Here is a 20,160-nt window from a genome sequence, read left to right as displayed (position 1 = left end):
CGGGGAAAGCTGTGGGGCACAGGGTTCATGCACAGAGTCTGTCCCTGCTGCTCAGAAGGGAAGGGGGAAGAGGAGCAGAGCAGTAGTCATTGGGGACTCCATAGTTAGGGGGACAGATAGGAGGTTCTGTGGGGACAAGAGAGACTCACGGTTGGTGTGTTGCCTCCCAGGTGCCAGGGTTCGGGGATCCTTAAGGGGGAGGGGGAGCAGCCCCAAGTCGTGGTCCACATATGCAGGAAGAGAGATGGGGATTTAAGGCAGAAATTCAGGGAGCTAGGATGGAAGCTTAAGAGTTAGAACGAACAGAGCTGTCGTCTCTGGTTTGTTGCCCATGCCACATGCTAGTAAAGCGAGGAATAGGGAGAGAGAGGAGTTGAACACGTGGCTACAGGGATGGTGCAGGAGGGAGGGTTTTGGATTCTTAGATAATTGGGGCTCTTTCTGGGATAGGTGGGACCTCTACAAGCAGGATGGTCTTTATCTGAACCAGAGAGGTACCAATATCCTGGGGGGGAAATTCGCGAAGGCTATATTGGGGTGGGTTTAAACTAATCCAGCAGGGGAATGGGAACCAAAATTGTAGTTAGAGTATAGAAAAGGTTGAGGTCCAAAATCAATTTTCAGGGATGCAGGATGGCACCGGCAAGCAAGAATTGGTTTGAAGTGTGTCTACTTCAACGCCAAGAGCATCAGAAATAAGGTGGGTGAACTTGCAGCATGGGGTGGTACCTGGGATTTTGATGTTGTGGCCTTTTTGGAGACTTGGATAGAGCAGGGACAGGAATGGTTGTTGCAGGTGCCAGAATTTGGATATTTCAGTAAGAACAGAGAAGATGGTAAAAGGGGGGGGAAAGATGTGGTATTGTTGGTCAAGGACAGTATTGCAGTTGCAGAAAGGATGTTTGGGGACTCGTCAATTGAGGTAGTATGGGCTGAGGTTAGAAACAGGAAAGGAGAGGTCACCCTGTTGGGAGTTTTCTATAGGCCTCCGAATAGTTCCAGAGATGTAGAGGAAGGGATTGCAAAGATGATTCGCGATAGGAGTGAGGGAGACAGGGTAGTTGTCATGGGGGTCTTCAACTTTCCAAATATTGACTGGGAACACTATAGTACGAGTACTATAGATGGGTCAGTTTTTGTCCAGAGTGCGGAGGGCTTCCTGACACAGTATATAGACAGGCCAACAAGGGGCGAAGCCACATTAGATTTGGTATTGGGTAATGAGCCCGGCCAGGGGTTAGACTTGGAAGTAGGTGAGCACTTTGGTGTCAGCGATCACAATTCTGTTATGTTTAATTTAATGATAGAAAGGGATAGATATATACCACTGGGCAAGATTGTCTGACAATCACCTGATGAAGGAGCGTTGCTCCGAAAGCTAGTGTGCTTCCAATTATAGACCAGTGAGCCTTTCTTCAGTTATTGGTAAAGTGTTGGAAAAGGTTATAAGAGATAGGATTTATAATCATCTAGAAAAGAATAATTTGATTAGGGATAGTCAGCACAGTTTTGTGAAGGGTAGGTCGTGCCTCACAAACCTTATTGAGTTCTTTGAGAAGGTGACCAAACAGGTAGATGAGAGTAAACTGGTCGATGTGGCATATATGGATTTTGACAAGGCATTCGATAAGGTTCCCCACAGTAGGCTATTGTACAAAATGCGGAGGAATGGGATTGTGGGAGATAAAACAGTTTGGATCAGTAATTGGCTTGCTGAAAGACACAGGGTGGTGGTTGATGGGAAATGTTCATCTTGGAGTCCAGTTACTAGTGGTGTACCGCAAGGGTTGGTGTTGGGTCAACTGCTGTTCGTCATTTTTATAAATGACCTGGATGAGGGCGTAGAAGGGTGGGTTAGTAAATTTGCAGACAACACTAAGGTCGGTGGAGTTGTGGATAGTGACGAAGGATGTTGTAGGTTACAGAGAGACATAGATAAGCTGCAGAGGTGGGCTGAGGGGTGGCAAATGGAGTTTAATGCAGACAAGTGTGAGGTGATTCCTTTTGTCGGAGTAACCGGAATGCAAAGTACTGGGCTAATGGTAAGATTCTTGGTAGTGTAGATGAGCAGAGAGATCTCTGTGACCAGGTACACAGATCCTTGAAAGTCGCCACCCAGGATGACAGGGTCATTAAGAAGGCATAGAGTGTTTTAGCTTTTATTAATAGAGGGATCGAGTCCCGGAACCATGAGGTTATGCTACAGCTGTACAAAACTTTGATGCGGCCGCAACTGGAGTATTGTGTACAGTTCTGGTCACCACATTATAAGGAGGACGTGGAAGCTTTGGAAAGGGTGCAGAGGAGATTTACTAGAATGTTGCCTGGTATGGAGGGGAGGTCTTACGAGGAAAGGCTGAGGGACTTGCGGCTGTTTTCGTTGGAGAGAACAAGGTTGAGAGGTGACTTAATAGAGACATACAAGATATCAGAGGGTTAGATAGGGTGGACAGGCCTTTTTCTAAGTATGGTGACAGCGAGCACAAAGGGGCATAGCTTTAAATTGAGGGGTGATAGATATAGGACAGATGTCAGAGAGTAGTAAGGGTATGGAACGCTTTGCCTGCAACGGTAGTAGATTCACCAACTTTAAGTGCACTTAAGTCGTCATTGGACAAGAATATGGACATACATGGAATAGTGTAGGTGGGATGGGCTTCAGATTGGTATGACTGGTCGGCGCAACATTGAGGGCCGAAGGGCCTGTACTGCGCTGTAATGTTCTATGTTCAAATGTGGATTACGTGCAAGACCTACAAAACAATGTCAAAGTTACCTGAATGGAATCAAAGCCGCAGTACTCACGAGCAAGTTCCAACAGGGGTTCCAGTGCTTGCAGTAAGAGGGTGGTACCGCATGTCTTCAAAATGAAACGTCTCTTGGAGACAAACATGCTACTCTCACTGTAAAACAGACAAAATTAAAAAATTAAAGATGATCTCCCACATCTCAACTTTTCGAGTTCTTTGGCAATTTAAACAAACTTTTAAAACAGGATATTGTTCACCATCTTCATTACCACCTGAGCGTCATACAAAGCTACCACCTAGAAAGAACTTTCGAAAGCTGATTGGAGGCAGATGTTCACAGGTAAAGGGACGGCTGGAAAATGGGAAGCCTTCAGAAATGAGAGAACAAGAATCCAGAGAAAGTATATTCCTATCAGGGTGAAAGGGAAGGCTGGTAGGTATAGGGAATACTGGATGATTAAAGAAATTGAGGGTTTGGTTAAGAAAAAGAAGGAAGCACATGTCAGGTATAGACAGGATAGATCGAGTGAATCCTTAGAAGAGTATAAAGGAAGTAGGAAATCAGGAGGGCAAAAAGGGGACATGAGATAACGTTGGCAAATAGAATTAAGGACAATCCAGAGGGTTTTTACAAATATACTAAGGACAAAAGGGTAACTAGAGAGAGAATAGGGCCCCTCAAAGATCAGCAAGGCAGCCTTTGTGTGGAACCACAGAAAATGGGGGAGATACTAAATTAATGTTTTGCATCAGTGTTTACTGTGGATAAGGATATGGAAGATATAGACTGTAGGGAAACAGATGGTGACATCTTGCAAAATATCCAGATTACAGAGGAGGAAGTGCTGGATGTCTTGAAACGGTTAAAGGTAGATAAATCCCCAGAACCTGGTCAGGTGTACCTAAGAACTCTGTGGGAAGCTAGACAAGTGATTGCTGGGCTTCTTGCCGAGATATTTGAATCATCGATAGTCACAGGTGAGGTGCCGGAAGACTGGAGGTTGGCAAACATGGTGCCACTGTTTAAGAAGGGCGGTAAGGACAAGCCAGGGAACTATAGATCAGTGAGCCTGACGTCGGTGGGCAAATTGTTGGAGGGAATCCTGAAGGACAGGATGTACATGTATTTGGAAAGACAAGGACTGAATAGGGATAGTCAACATGGCTTTGTGCGTGGGAAATCATGTCACACAAACTTGATTGAGTTTTTTGAAGTAACAAAGAGGATTGGTGAGGGCAGAGTGGTAGACGTGGTCTATATGGACTTCAGTAAGGCGTTCGACAAGGTTCCCCATGGGAGACTGATTAGCAAGGTTAGATCTCACGGAATAAAGGGAGAACTAGCCATTTGGATACAGAACTGGCTCAAAGGTAGAAGACAGAGGGTGGTAGTGGAGGGTTGTTTTTCAGACTGGAGGCCTGTGACCAGTGGAGTGCCACAAGGATCGGTGCTGGGTCCTCTACTTTTTGTCATTTACATAAATGATTGGAATTCGAGCATAAGAGGTACAGTTAGTAAGTTTGTAGATGACACCAAAATTGGAGGTGTAGTGGACAGCAAAGAGGGTTACCTCAGATTGCAACAGGATCTGGACAAGATGGGCCAATGAGCTGAGAAGTGGCAGATGGAGTTTAATTCAGATAAATGAGAGGTGCTGCATTTTGGGAAAGCAAATCTTAGCAGGACTTATACACTTAATGGTAAGGTCCTAGGGAGTGTTGCTGAACAAAGAGACCTTGGAGTGCAGGTTCATAGCTCCATGAAAGTGGAGTCACAGGTAGATAGGATAGTGAAGGCGGCGTTTGGTATGCTTTCCTTTATTGGTAAGAGTATTGAATACAGGAGTTGGGAGGTCATGTTGCGGCTGTACAGGACATTGGTTAGGCCACTGTTGGAATATTGCCTGCAATTCTGGTCTCCTTCATATCAGAAAGATGTTGTGAAACTTGAAAGGGTTCAGAAAAGATTTAGATTAGATTAGATTACATTAGTGTGGAAACAGGCCCTTCGGCCCAACAAGTCCACACCGACCCGCCGAAGCGCAACCCACCCATACCCCTACAGTTACCCCTTACCTAACACTACGGGCAATTTAGCACGGCCAATTCACCTGACCTGCACATCTTTGGACTGTGGGAGGAAACCGGAGCACACGGAGGAAGCCCACGCAGACACGGGGAGAATGTGCAAACTCCACACAGTCAGTCGCCTGAGGCGGGAATTGAACCCGGGTCTCTGGCGCTACAAGGATGTTGCCACGGTTGGAGGATCTGAGCTATAGGGAGAGGCTGAACAGGCTGGGGCTGTTTTCCCTGGAGCGTCGGAGGCGGAGGGGTGACCGCATAGAGGTTTACAAACTTATGAGGGACATGAATAGGATAAATAGGCAAAGTCTTTTCCCTGGGGTTGGGGAGTACAGAACTAGAGGGCATAGGTTTAGGGTGAGAGGGGAAAGATATAAAAGAGACCTAAGGGGCAGCTTTTTCACGCAGAGGGTGGTGCGAGTATGGAATGAGCTGCCAGATGATGTGGTGGAGGCTGGTACAATTGCAACATTTAAGAGGCATTTGGATGGGTATATGAATAGGAAGGGTTTGGAGGGATATGGGCTGGGTGCTGGCAGGTGGGACTAGATTGGGTTGGGATATCTGGTCGGCATGGATGGGTTGGACCAAAAGTCTGTTTCCGTGCTGTACATCTCTATGACTCTGAGTCTGACCCACAGTTAATTCTCCACCTTTGCCAACACAAGTTACAAGTGTCCCCTCTGCCTCCAAACAAATTGTTGGAAAGAAATGTTTCAAATTCAGACACTTTCCCTCTCGTAACTTGCTGGTCCACAATATGCCACTGAGTAGTAGCTCTTGGGCTCCCTAACAGAGCTTGGGTGCAAGACTGGCTCATTCATTCCTTTAAGCCTACTCCCCAATCTAGAAGGTCACAGCTGCTGGTTTCAACTCCATTGTCCTGTTCTTGTCTCCAAATCTCTCCAGAAACTCTCGACTTCTCTGGTCTATTAAAAACAAATTTATCTCAGCCTTGAACAAATTCACTGGCCCAGCCTCCATTGTGGATGGAGCACTTAAATAAGCATTAGATCTTTGGATACAATATTAAAGAAGAATTATTAGCATTTGTCACAAAAACAAATAGTAATGGAAACCTTAACCTGAATATAGATTGGGTCGGTCAAATTTTCGAAGGTTTGGAGAATGCTTGTGACTATTTCCTGGAATAATACACTACGGAATAAAATAGAGATCAAGTTTTATAAAAAAATCCAGTATTCCACAATTAGCAGAATTAATGAGTATTGCAAGAGATCCACTGGGGAAATAATGACAATAGCACAACTGAATTCCACACTAAGTTTGAAAACAATATTGTCAGCTATGAAGATTAAAAATGAACATTAGTTAGATATGAGGGAAGAGCTGGCTATTGTTGATTGGGTAAACAGACTAAAATATAGATGGCACCAATATAAGAGATGTGGTTTAAATTACTGAAAAAACATCAGGATTTAGGATTGCAAGTGTTTTAGAAGTTAGAAGGCTGTTGATTCTATTTTTTTCATGTTTAATCAAAGTAACCAGAAACATAAAAATAGATTGCAAGAGCTTCTATAAGTATATGAAATAAAGTCACTTTGAAGCAGGCAGGTGACATGATCATGAGGAACTGGGACAGACATGGAACAAATATTTTATGTCTTCTGTTGTGAAAACAGACACAAATCACATACAAGAAACAGAGGGTCACTGGCAGTGTGGGTGCACTAAAAGTGAAGGTCGAACCTTGCAGAAGCAGTGTGCTGCATCATTGTACTAAAAGAGATAGCTACAGAAATGGTGTAACCACAGCTATGACTTTTCACATCTCTAGATTTTGGGATGGTGTCAGCAGCTTGGAAGCTAGCTAGCTATGCCTGGAAGGCGGCAAGAGAAAAGAGAAAACTACAGGGCCATTACATTGACAATCGCTGGGGAGGAAGTAGAAAATGGAGTATTAGGTTGACAGACAGTGAACCACAGAGTGCCGCACGCTTAACTATTAACATTCTATATTAATAACTTAGATACATTACTTTGTTTGATCTATGTTTGCTAATGGTATGAAGCTAGATGCAATTGAAGCTGCAGGGTACAGCAAATTGAGAGACAGGTAAAGTGTCAGGCAACAAGGTGGTTGATGGAGAAATGAAAGACCATTTATTTGAGTTAAATGAAGAGAAAATCATTTTTAATGGCATTAAACACAAAGGTTGATGTATACAAAATCCTGAGGAGAAAGTGAGGTCTGCAGATGCTGGAGATCAGAGCTGAAAATGTGTTGCTGGAAAAGCGCAGCAGGTCAGGCAGCATCCAGGGAACAGGAGAATCGACGTTTCGGGCATAAGCCCTTCTTCAGGAATGAGGAAAGTGTGTCCAACAGGCTAAGATAAAAGGTAGGGAGGAGGGACTTGGGGGAGGGGCGTCGGAAATGCGATAGGTAGAAAGAGGTCAAGGTGAGGGTGATAGGCCGGAGTGGGGTCCCAGAGGTGTTCTCTGAAATGCTCCGCAAGTAGGCGGCCTGTCTCCCCAATATAGAGGAGGCCACATCGGGTGCAGAGGATGCAATAGATGATGTGTGTGGAGGTGCAGGTGAATCTGTGGCAGATATGGAAGTTTCCTTTGGGGCCTTGGAGGGAGGTGGGGTGTGTGTGGGGTGTGGGCGCAAGTCTTGCACCTCCTGCGATTGCAAGGGAAGGTGCCGGGAGTGGAGGTTGGGTTGGTGGGGGGGGTGTGGATCTGATGAGGGAGTCACGGAGGGAGTGGTCTTTACGGAATGCTGATAGGGGAGGGAGGGAAATATATCCTTGGTGGTGGGGTCCGTTTGAGATGGCGGAAATGACGGCGGATGATGCGCTGTACATGGAGATTGGTGGGGTGGTAGGTGAGGACCAGTGGGGTTCTGTCCTGATGGCGGTTGGAGGGGCGGGGCTCAAGGGCGGAGGAGCGGGAAGTGGAAGAGATGCAGTGGAGGGCATCGTCGACCACGTCGGGGGGGGGAAATTGCGGTCCTTGAAGGAGGAGGCCATCTGGGTTGTACGTTTTTGGAACTGGTCCTCCTGGGAGCAGATGCGGCGGAGACGAAGGAATTGGGAGAATGGGATGGCGTTTTTACAGGGGGCAGGGTGGGAGGAGGTGTGGTCCAGGTAGCTGTGGGAGTCGGTCGGTTTGTAGTAGATGTCTGTGTTGATTCGGTTGCCTGAGATAGAAATAGAAAGGTCGAGGAAGGGGAGGGAGGAATCTGAGACTATCCAGGTGAATTTGAGGTCGGGGTAGAAGGTGTTGGTGAAGTGGATGAACTGTTCAACCTCCTCGTGGGAGCACGAGGCGGCACCGATACAGTCATCGATGTAGCGGAGGAAAAGGTGGGGGGTGGGGCCAGTGTAGTTGCGGAAGATGGACTGTTCCACATATCCTACGAAGAGGCAACAGAGCTGGGGCCCATGCGGGTGCCCATGGCTACTCCTTTTGTTGGAGGAAGTGGGAGGATTGGAAAGAGAAGTTGTTCAGGGTGAGGACCAGTTCAGTCAGTTGAAGGAGGGTGTCAGTGGAAGGGTACTGGTTAGTACGGCGGGAAAGGAAGAAGCGGAGGGCTTTGAGTCCTTCGTGATGGGGGATGGAGGTGTACAGGGACTGGATGTCCATGGTGAAGATAAGGCGTTGGGGACCGGGGAAGCGAAAATCATGGAGGAAGTGGAGGGCATGGGTGGTGTCCCGAACGTAGGTGGGGAGTTCTTGGACTAAGGGGGACAGGACCGTGTCGAAGTATGCGGAGATGAGTTCGGTGGGGCAGGAGCAGGCGGAGACAATGGGTTGGCCGGGGCAGTCAGGTTTGTGGGTTTTGGGCAGGAAATAGAAGCGGGCGGTGCGGGGTTGTGGGACTATGAGGTTGGAGGCGGTGGATGGGAGATCCCAAGGTGATGAGGTTATGGACGGTCTGGGAGATGATGGTTTGGTGGTGGGGGATGGGGTCATGGTCAAGGGGGCAGGAGGAGGAGGTATCTGCGAGCTGGCGTTTGGCCTCAGCAGTGTAAAGGTCGGTGCGCCAAACTACTACCGCACCTCCCTTGTCTGCTGGTTTGATAGTGAGGTTGGGGTTGCAATGGAGGGAGTGGAGGCCTGCGTGTTCAGAGAGTGAGAGGTTGGAGTGGATGAGAGGGGTGGGGGAGTTCAGGTGGCGGTTAATATCGCGGCGGCAGTTGGCTATGAAGAGGTCGAGGGCAGGTAGGAGGCCAGCACGGGGTGTCCAGGTGGATGGGGTGTGTTGGAGGCAGGAGAAGGGGTCGTCAGAGGGTGGACGAGAGTCTTGGTTGAAGAAGTAGGCACGGAGGCGAAGGCGGCGGAAGAATTGTTCGATGTCACGCCGTGTGTTGAACTCATTAATCCGAGAGCGTAGGGGAATGAAGGCGAGGACTCTGCTGAGGACTGATCTTTCATCCTCAGAGAGGGGTAGGTCTGGAGGGATGGTGAAAACACGGCAGGGCTGGGAGCTAGGACCTGGTGTGGGGCTGGAGCGGGGTGTGGGGGCGGGGTTAGGCCTGGGGGCGGGGTTGGGTGTGGTGATGGAGATCGGCGAAGGGGCGGGGTTAGACGTGGTGACGGATATAGGCGTGAGGGTGGGGTTAGACATGCAGTCGGAGATCGGCGAAGGGGCGGGGATAGGCGTGGTGACGGAGATAGTCATGGGGACGGGGTTAGGCGTGGTGACGGAACTCGGCGGGGTTAGGCGTGGTGACGGAGATCGGCGTGGGGGCGGATACACATGTGGCATTGTGGTCGTGTAGGTTAGTAACGTCACTGGGGGCGCAAGTGGCTGCGGCGACCACAGAGACAGAGTTATTCCCCATAGCCGCGGAGATTGCGAATCTGTCGGCAATTGTCTTCATGGTGATCGTGGAGGCGGTTGTCTGAGCGGCGATCGCGGAGGCGGTTGTCTGAGCGGCGATCGCGGAGGCTGCGAGGTCGGTGGGGACGGAAGTGACGTCATCGTCCGCGGCAGCGGCTATTGCTGCGGACGATGTAGCGGGCGCATGTGTAATGGCGCCAGACTGATTTCGGAGGCCGATGGAAGATTCTGGAACAGTTGAGGAATCCAGAGTGTGGGGGTAAGTACATGAAAGTTTTTGGTACTTACTGTCTTTAATTCCGTATACAAATTCCTGTACTTGCATAAAGAATGCAGCGTGCCAATATACCAAGCAATGAGGAATTCAAATTACTTGTTGGCTTTTGAAATGGTAATAAGCACAAAATAAGGGAGGCTGCAATGACATCCCAATTAGAGTAAAGTAATATATGTCGCTTTGGTCTCCACATTAAAGGAAGGACATACTTGCATTAGAGATGGAGTAAAGTTTCTGGAACGAGTGGGTTTTTTTTAAAATAGTGAGAGCCGCTTCAACTGGATCTACTTTCTTTGAAGAACAGAAGAACGAAAGGGTATCAGTTGAAATATTTAAGATTATGAAGGAGATGGACAGGGTAAACAGACATTTCTTTGATCTTGATTTCCAGCCAAATGGGACATTTCAGGATGAGGGATTAATCATTTAAGACCGAGATGAGGTATGATTTCTTACTCAAAGGGATGTGAATCTGTGAAACCTTCTGTCCCTGAAGGATGTGGATATGCCAGCATTGAAAATATTTAAAGCAGAGATAGACCTTTGATTTCTCAAGGAACTAAGGGATTAACGGATTGTGGTAATGGGTGGGAAAGTAGAGTTGAAGTCAAAGATAAACCATAATCTTACTCAATGTCAGAGTGGACTCAGAGCTCCATGGTTTTCTCTTACACCTATTTAGGTAACAAAATCCTGGGAGACAACGATCACTGAGAAAGTGTCAACTGTCAACTGTTCCCAAACTCTCAAAAATCTCTCTGAACTGCTGACAGTTTAAATATGGTACAGATTTTAAAAATTATATTCGAACCAATAGGCAATTTATTTTGATAGGATGTCAGCATTGCGGGCAAGGCCAGAATATATTGTTCATCCAGAACTCGTCTGGAGAAAGTGGTGAGCTATCTTCTTGAACCAACGCAGCCATATGGTACAAGGGGACACACTGTGCTATTAGGCAGGGCTTTCTAGGATTAGCAGCCAGAAATAGCAATATAACTTCAAAGTGGAATGGGGAAAGATTTGGCTGCACTTTCACATTGGTTGTATTCCATGCATTTGCTGCCCATATCCTTATAATCGAGGACAAGAATTTGGAAAGAGTTGTCCAAAAAACTTTGCCAAGTTGCTACAATTGATCTGGTATAACTTACTTTTATCTAGTGCTAATAGCTACCACTGTGTATTGGCAGGTGGAATACTGAAGATGGTGAACGTTGTATCAAGTATGTGAACTGTTTTATTCTTCAAATATCTTAATTTAGGCTGTACAATTTTTAACCTCTTTCTCCTAGTCACAGGTTTTAGCACTCAATTGTACAGGTCAGCACCTTCAGAAGCAATAAGTGACAATAATCTCGAAAAGAATGAACCCGAATGGAGGAAATATGAATGGTGAAGCTTCTCCGATCAATGCCTAGAATGGAACAGAAGCAGGAACTGTTCATGAGGTTGAAACATCAAATTTTGTTTTTCTCTCCGATAGATGCTGCCTAATTAAGGTTTAATAATTAAGGTTTCAATTAATTTCTGATTTGATTGAACATTTCCAGACTTCACAGTATTCTGCTCCAATTTAAGATGACATCTGGAATGCACTACCTAAAAAAGGTGGTGGAATCAGATTCAAGTTTTTTTTAAAACAATAAAAGTCAACCTGTTTGGACATTTTCTCTCTCACAGTAGTAGAACTTAAGTCCCACCTTCTAGCCCAGAAGTAGAGTCATAAAACCATTAACCAGACAGAATGAGACTGACAACTTAAGAGACTTCAGTAACGAGACTGCTCTTTGAAATTAACGAGGTAAAAACAATGACTGCAGATGCTGGAAACCAGATTCTGGATCAGTGGTGCTGGAAGAGCACAGCAATTCAGGCAGCATCCGAGGACAGGCAAAATTGACGTTTCGGGCAAAAGCCCTTCATCAGGAATAAAGGCAGAGAGCCTGAAGCGTGGAGAGATAAGCTAGAGGAGGGTGGGGGTGGGGATAGAGTAGCAGAGAGTACAATAGGTCAGTGGGGGAGGAGATGAAGGTGATAGGTCAGGGAGGAGAAGGTGGAGTGGATAGGTGGAAAAGGAGCTGGGCAGGTCAGACAAGTCTGGACAAGTCAGGGGATCGTGTTGCTGGAGGTTAGAAACTAGGATGAGGTGGGGGAAGGGGAAATGAGGAAGCTGTTGAAGTCCACATTGATGCCCTGGGGTTGAAGTGTTCCGAGGCGGAAGATGAGGCGTTCTTCTTCCATGCGTCTGGTGGTGAGGGAGCGGCGGTGGAGGAGGCCCAGCACCTCCATATCCTCGGCAGAGTGGGAGGGGGAGTTGAAATGTTGGGCCACTGGGCGACTTGGTTGATTGGTGCGGGTGTCTCGGAGATGTTCCCTAAAGCGCTCTGCTAGGAGGCGCCCAGTCTCCCCAATGTAGAGGAGACCGCATCGGGAGCAACGGATACAATAAATGATATTAGTGGATGTGCAGGTAAAACTTTGATGGATGTGGAAGGCTCCTTTAGGGCCTTGGATAGAGGTGAGGGAGGAGGTGTGTGCACAGGTTTTACAGTTCCTGCGGTGGCAGGGGAAAGTGCCAGGATGGGAGGGTGGGTCGTAGGGGGGCGTGGACCTGACCAGGTAGTCACGGAGGGAACGGTCTTTGCGGAAGGCGGAGAGGAGTGGGGAGGGAAATATATCTCTGGTGGTGGGGTCTGTTTGGAGGTGGCGGAAATGTCGGCGGATGATTTGGTTTATGCGAAGGTTGGTAGGGTGGAAGGTGAGCACCAGGGGCGTTCTGTCCTTGTTGCGGTTGGAGGGGTTGGGTCTGAGGGTGGAGGTGCGGGATGTGGACGAGATGCGTTGGAGGGCATCTTTAACCAGGTGGGAAGGAAAATTGCGGTCTCTAAAGAAGGAGGCCATCTGGTGTGTTCTATGGTGGAACTGCTCCTCCTGGGAGCAGATACGGCGGAGGCGGAGGAATTGGGAATTCGGGATGGCATTTTTGCAAGAGGTAGGGTGGGAAGAGGTGTAATCCAGGTAGCTGTTGGAGTCGGTGGGTTTGTAGAAAATGTCAGTGTCAAGTCGGTCGTCACTGATGGAGATGGAGAGGTCCAGGAAGGGGAGGGAGGTGTCAGAGATGGTCCAGGTAAATTTAAGGTCAGGGTGGAATGTGTTGGTGAAGTTGATGAATTGCTCAACCTCCTCGCGGGAGCACGAGGTGGCGCCAATGCAGTCATCAATGTAGCGGAGGAAGAGGTGGGGAGTGGTGCCGGTGTAATTACGGAAGATCAACTGCTCTACGTAGCCAAAGAGACAGGCATAGCTGGGGCCCATACGTGTGCCCATGGCTACCCCTTTGGTCTGGGGAAAGTGGGAGGATTCAAAGGAGAAATTGTTAAGGGTGAGGACCAGTTCGGCCAAATGAATGAGAGTGTCGGTGGAGGGGTACTGTTGGGAACGTCTGGAGAGGAAAAAAACGGAGGGCTTGGAGGCCCTGGTCATGGCGGATGGAGGTGTAGAGGGATTGGATATCCATGGTGAAGATGAGGCGTTGGGGGCCGGGGAAACGGAAGGCCCCCAACGCCTCATCTTCACCATGGATATCCAATCCCTCTACACTTCCATCCGCCATGACCAGGGCCTCCAAGCCCTCCGTTTTTTCCTCTCCAGACGTTCCCAACAGTACCCCTCCACCGACACTCTCATTCGTTTGGCCGAACTGGTCCTCAGCCTTAACAATTTCTCCTTTGAATCCTCCCACTTCCCCCAAACCAAAGGGGTAGCCATGGGCACACGTATGGGCCCCAGCTATGCCTGTCTCTTTGTTGGCTACGTAGAGCAGTTGATCTTCCGTAATTACACCGGCACCACTCCCCACCTCTTCCTCCGCTACATTGATGACTGCATTGGCGCCACCTCGTGCTCCCGCGAGGAGGTTGAGCAATTCATCAACTTCACCAACACCTTCCACCCTGACCTTAAATTTACCTGGACCATCTCTGACACCTCCCTCCCCTTCCTGGGGTTCTCCATCTCCATCAGTGACAACCGACTTGACACTGACATTTTCTACAAACCCACCGACTCCCACAGCTATCTGGATTACACCTCTTCCCACCCTACCTCTTGCAAAAATGCCATCTCGAATTCCCAATTCCTCCGCCTCCGCCGTATCTGCTCCCAGGAGGAGCAGTTCCACCATAGAACACACCAGATGGCCTCCTTTAGAGACTGCAATTTCCCTTCCCACCTGGTTAAAGATGCCCTCCAACGCATCTCGTCCACATCCCGCACCTCCGCCCTCAGACCCAACCCCTCCAACTGCAACAAGGACAGAACGCCCCTGGTGCTCACCTTCCACCCTACCAACCTTCGCATAAACCAAATCATCCGCCGACATTTCCGCCACCTCCAAACAGACCCCACCACCGGGGATATATTTCCCTCCCCACCCCTCTCCGCCTTCCGCAAAGACCGTTCCCTCCGTGACTACCTGGTCAGGTCCACGCCCCCCTACGACCCACCCTCCCATCCTGGCACTTTCCCCTGCCACCACAGGAACTGTAAAACCTGTGCCCACACCTCCTCCCTCACCTCTATCCAAGGCCCGAAAGGAGCCTTCCACATCCAAAGTTTTACCTGCACATCCACTAATATCATTTATTGTATCCGTTGCTCCCGATGCGGTCTCCTCTACATTGGGGAGACTGGGCGCCTCCTAGCAGAGCGCTTTAGGGAACATCTCCGAGACACCCGCACCAATCAACCAAGTCGCCCGTGGCTCAACATTTCAACTCCCCCTCCCACTCTGCCGAGGATATGGAGGTGCTGGGCCTCCTCCACCGCCGCTCCCTCACCACCAGACGCATGGAAGAAGAACGCCTCATCTTCCGCCTCGGAACACTTCAACCCCAGGGCATCAATGTGGACTTCAACAGCTTCCTCATTTCCCCTTCCCCCACCTCATCCTAGTTTCTAACCTCCAGCAACACGATCCCCTGGCTTGTCCGGACTTGTCCGACCTGCTCAGCTCCTTTTCCACCTATCCACTCCACCTTCTCCTCCCTGACCTATCACCTTCATCTCCTCCCCCACTGACCTATTGTATTCTATGCTACTCTATCCTCACCCCCACCCTCCTCTAGCTTATCTCGCCACGCTTCAGGCTCTCTGCCTTTATTCCTGATGAATGGCTTTTTGCCCAAAACGTCGATTTTGCCTGTCCTCAGATGCTGCCTGAATTGCTGTGCTCTTCCAGCACCACTGATCCCGATGCTCTTTGAAATTGCCATGCAGTATCATTCTACAATCACATTTTCACTCATCATTTACAGTACTTAATTTCTCATTGAATTACAATTAAACTAGTAGAATTAGGAATACTAGCTTAAAAGATAGTGAATTCTATGTAATCTTTATGTCTTGTGTCCGTGCTCTGCTCTATTGTCTGCCTGAAACTTTAAGGAAGCTGCAGGTATGTGCATTAAACCTGAAAAGGTCATTTGCCTGCCTCATTCCTTAGTTCAGACCACAAGGTGCTCTGGGATATTGCAGTGCAGCACAATACATGACAAAGTTGTTTGAATGCAGTGGTTGAAGACAGCACATTAGGTAGAAAAAGAATTAGAAGAGCATATTCCCAATATTTTAATGCTGTTTCCTGCATAAGGTCAGGCCATTGTCAAGTATGAACAAATTGGGAAAAGTGGACAGTTTTAGATATATTTACTGCATCAGTTTTCATTTTTTGATAGAATGTATTTTCAGGCAAACTGGGTTGCACAGGGTCACTTTGGTTAGCCTCAAGTTTGCACGCAGACCTCACCGCAATTTTATTGCCTCTTTAAATATGTTAACCATAATTTCCCACAAGAGTTTGGCTGAAGTCTGTCTAATGCAGTGTACAGTTGTAAAAAGGTTTCCCTACTTTCATATTCCAACAACTTGCAATAACAGCAAACTTCCCATTTGCCTTTCTAACCTTTTATGAGTACAATGACACCCAGATCTCTCAGTATCACAGCATTCTGCAGTCTCCATTTAAATTATGCTTATCTATTATTCCTGACAAAGGGAACAACTTGTAATTTCTCACACAAAATGGCAAAAAAATTGCATACTCAATTAAGATATCTACACCCCTTTTTATATCCTGGCTTTTTCAAAGCTTATTTTATTTTTATGATTTTGACAACAATGCAATCAGTCCTTCACCCAGATCGCAAATATTGTAGTTGAGGTCTAATCCTTACGGCACTTCACAAGCTACTTTCTGCCCCAGCATTTATACATGCTGAAAACATTACAACAAGCAACTTTAATGTATATAGAAAAAGAAGAGTATCTGAAGTGAGTGTTGATCCTTGGAAGGTGAAACTGGGGAATTAATGGTGGGGAAACAAGGCAATACTGGAGATGGAGCATGTTTTAAAAAAAAACTACCCTCACTGCAAAAGGCACAAAAAATTGCAAGAACAGTAGACACAATTTACTTCATTATTAGCTTAGAGATGATTCAGTAGGTTAATCCCCAGTATGAAAGAATTGTCTTATGAGCAAAGTTTAAAACAAATACTCATTGGAATTTAGAATGAGAGGTGATCTCATTGAAATACATAGTATTTAAATGGCTTCGCAGGATAAATGCTGAAAATGTTTCCCCTTAAAGGAGAGTCCAGTGCCAGAGAACATCCTCTCAGAATTAAGAGGCACCAATTTAAGACTGAGATCACGGGTAATATTTCTGAGGCTTATGAGTCTTTGGAACTCACTGCCAGAGAGCTGTGCGTGCACAGTCCTTATGTATACTTGAGGCCAAGATGGATAGATTGCTGATCAGTAAGGGAATCAGGTGTTTCAGGGAAAGGACAGGAAAGTACCTGCTTCCAGGTAATTCAAGGGCTGTCATGTCTTATAAAATCGTTCTGCTTTATGGTGCAACATGTTTGAGAGGAAAGCCAAAGGGCTGTGTTCCACAATTAGCATACCCCACCCCAACAGGCCCAGAGAGTTCTCAGACACCCAGCTCATCTGAATGCTCTTCCTCGCAAAGCGAGAACATTAAATAGCTTTTTCCCACGTGCATCTAAAGGAGATAAATTTGGCAAGCCCCCGAGAAGAGAGACAGTGTCTACCTTAACGTTGGTCTCCAGGACCCTCTATTACTTCCAACTCTTGCTCCCAGATCTCACATAGTCGCTCAATATCGTTCAAGGCACCGCACCCCAGTAAGTGGTAGACAGTACTAACCAAGTATGTGCTTGTGGCATGAAGCATTCTCTTCTGTCAGACCCAAAGGGGTTGGTAAAAAAGCATAGTCTTTTTGTTTGGATAAAGCCCCTAAACTGAAAGGAAGGAAAGAGGTCTCTGCTGGGCGAACCATACTTGCAGCTCATTTGGTCGAAGGACCAAGTCTCCCAAACAGGAACCCCAAGCTGCCCAAAGTTTGAATCTCTGGTCCATCATCCCTGGCTGAAATCTGGGCGCACCAACTATAGGGTAAGAAAGAAGGTTTTAGATTATCTGTCCTTGCTCTGTCACATTGCTCTCCACGCTTTGACTGAAATAATAACGATTGGATTCAGACAGTAATCCATAACTGCCCTCATCTTACCCATAAACAATAAGGGGGCACTTTGCCTGGGAGGCCTCAATATTCAACTATATGGATCTCGGGTCCTCAAAAGCCCAGTCACCCACAAAGGACAGAAGGGAACTTCATTGATATCTTAATATCTGGAAAGGCTACTCCCCAAACCCTTTGGGTAGCTGCAATTTGGCAAGCTTAATGAGGAGCTGCCTGTTATGCCAAATAAAAGAACTAAGCCAACCAATGAGTCTCCACAATGTTTGCTTGGGAAACACAGGGGGCATTCACATGGGATACACCAAACAAGGAAGGACATTAATTTTGATAAGGGCTATTCGACCTAACCAGGATATTGGAATGTTCTCCTATCTTTGAAGATCTTCTCTAATCTTGTCAAGTGAGCAAACTTAGCCTTAAATAAATGATCAAAGGTGGGACTAACAAAAATACCGAAGTAAAGAAAGCCCCCTGCAACCATTTAAAGGGGAATCGTAATTCACCTTCAATATCAGGTATTCCCTTAAGACCCTTAAGCAGGGTATTAATCCTATACCCTGAAAAAGAGCCAAATAAAATAACACATTGTATTAAAAGGGGTGCAGAAACTGCCAGGTTCGATGATAACAGAAGAAATCATTTGCATATAATGCGATCTTATGTGCCCTTGATCTCACTTCCAATACAGCTATGTTGGGGTCCAGTCATTTTTAAAAGATTCATAGACCCCTCAAGTTCAATGAATTTTGATTTCTCAGATCACATCTTCTCTCCCACCTATTGGAAACATTGGATAAATGACAGTGAAAGCTAGCTGGATGGTACAAAAATGCATCGCCTATTTGCTCATTATGTGAACAGATATGGAACATTCTCAAGAACGATGTCCTTGGTAAGCTGCACAGCTGCTCATAAGATTTGCATATGATGGGCTTGTAAGTGCAATGACCTCTAGTTTGGTAACGTGCTGTTGAGCATGGAACTTGGAGGCCCATGCAACTGTAGGGAGCAGAGGGAACACCCTCAGCTTCTTGCAGCTTTCTGTTCCCTGGATATTTTTCTAATAAACCACTCAGGAATTTTTCCATAGCCATTAACAACACCTTTTCACTTTCACTGAACCTGCATGCATTGCTTAACCTTCTGAACAGTTCTAACTTTGAGGGGGATCAGCGTCCTGTTGCTAGGGTGTGATAGTTATTCCTTCTACCCTTGTTTCTAATGCATCGTCAACTGCTTGCCTCAAGCTCTATGCCAACGTTGAACTTATTAAAAATGCATGTATCACTATACTTCAGACTGCTCATCACCAAACTCCAAACAAATCTAAAACTCAACTGAACCTACCTTTTGCAGCATGCAGAATATAGAAATACAAATCAATAGCATATCAACATATGGTTCCTCCATTTTAGAACCCAGGATCTAAATAACATCATGCATCTTCAACATTATAACCACCATGCAATAAGCTCTGCCTAAAAGATATGATATCAGCCAGGAGTCTAATTGACTCAACCATCGTGAACACATTTGAAATTAGACTTAAGTATACTACTTTATGCAGTATCAAATTGAACAAGCAGACTTCACATGCTGAAGCAATACAGCTGTCAACTCATTTTACTGAAAGAAATAGCCAGAGCTGACTTAAAACAAAGTTCACATCTTGAATGCTCAAAGAGAAGGGTTAGAAACAAAGGGATCAATCAAGACGACTTCTCAGATAAGGTACATCTGCTGAGAATTTTTATAACCCAGTTCTTACTCAGCTACGGCAGATAAAATAGAATTTGAGTTTGAATTGAAGGCTGAAAAATCCATGGAACACGTGCAGCTAAAATGACCAACATGATTCAAGCTAAAGAATAAGTGCTCCAGAGTCCCTAGAAACTATGTCTCTAACTTACTTTCCCGCATTTCATTTTATTCAATCCTAAAACCACAATCTAAAATTGCAATTATTGATATGATCACAGCTTAATTTTCAGAATGAATCAAATTACAAACAATTATTAAGGATCGATAAACAATTATTATAGGTAGAATAAATAATCATGTGGAAAAGATGGGAGTTTAATGGGTGATTGGAAAGTCAGCTCAAAATTCTAAAGAGGAAGCCATGTTTAACTAACTAGGAGGTTTTTTGAAGTTGTTAGAAAGGCTCGATGAGGGTAACACTGTTAAAGAAAGCAATACATGATTTCTGTTTGATACAGTGCCTAACAGACTCTAGGAATGTTACAGGTCACGGTATGAAAGGGACAGTAACAACATGGATACAAAATTGGCTCGATAACAGGAAACAGCGGTGGTCAATGGATATTTTACAGTCAAGTGAAGGTTCTCCCCAGGGTTGAGATTTGGGATCCTTGCTTCTCCTGATATATATGAATGATTTGGAGCTTGGTGTGCAACGGACAATTTCACAGTTGCAGATGACATGGAGCTTGTAAGAATTGTAAACTGTGGAAAAGGATAGTGCGGAATTCGAAACACACAATGACCAAGTGGAGGAGTATGTGGGTAGATGACAAAGAATTGTGAGATAATGTACTTTGGTTGGAAGAATATCAAACTAAAACAAAACAGGGGATATAATTGTAAAGGGGGTGCAGGAACGGAGGGACGTGGGTGTATCTGTGCACAAATCATTGAAGGTGGT

At 46.4% G+C, this 20,160-nt stretch overlaps 1 protein-coding gene across 3 annotated transcripts in view; it reads right to left on the bottom strand.

The window, feature by feature from the left end:
• LOC148151123 (S-adenosylmethionine decarboxylase proenzyme-like) overlaps positions 1-20,160 on the bottom strand; it is a 32,203-nt gene that overhangs the window by 9,552 nt on the left and 2,491 nt on the right. For 2 of the 3 annotated variants that reach the window (XM_087983184.1, XM_087983178.1), the window contains exon 3: positions 2,777-2,903. In XM_087983184.1, the coding sequence (XP_087839310.1) occupies positions 2,777-2,903 (127 nt within the window). Of the gene's footprint in view, positions 1-2,776; positions 2,904-5,920; positions 5,994-20,160 lie in introns of all 3 variants that reach the window. The other variant, XM_087983189.1, reaches the window with a different exon arrangement.

The sequence above is a fragment of the Chiloscyllium plagiosum genome, unplaced genomic scaffold, assembly GCF_037043375.1.
Source record: "Chiloscyllium plagiosum isolate Xiang-an unplaced genomic scaffold, Cpla_swu_hap1 HiC_scaffold_3, whole genome shotgun sequence".
In the NCBI taxonomy this organism is placed as follows: Eukaryota; Metazoa; Chordata; class Chondrichthyes; order Orectolobiformes; family Hemiscylliidae; genus Chiloscyllium; species Chiloscyllium plagiosum.
The sequence above is the reverse complement of the archived record's forward strand: the minus strand, read 5'-3'. Positions and strand labels throughout refer to the sequence as shown.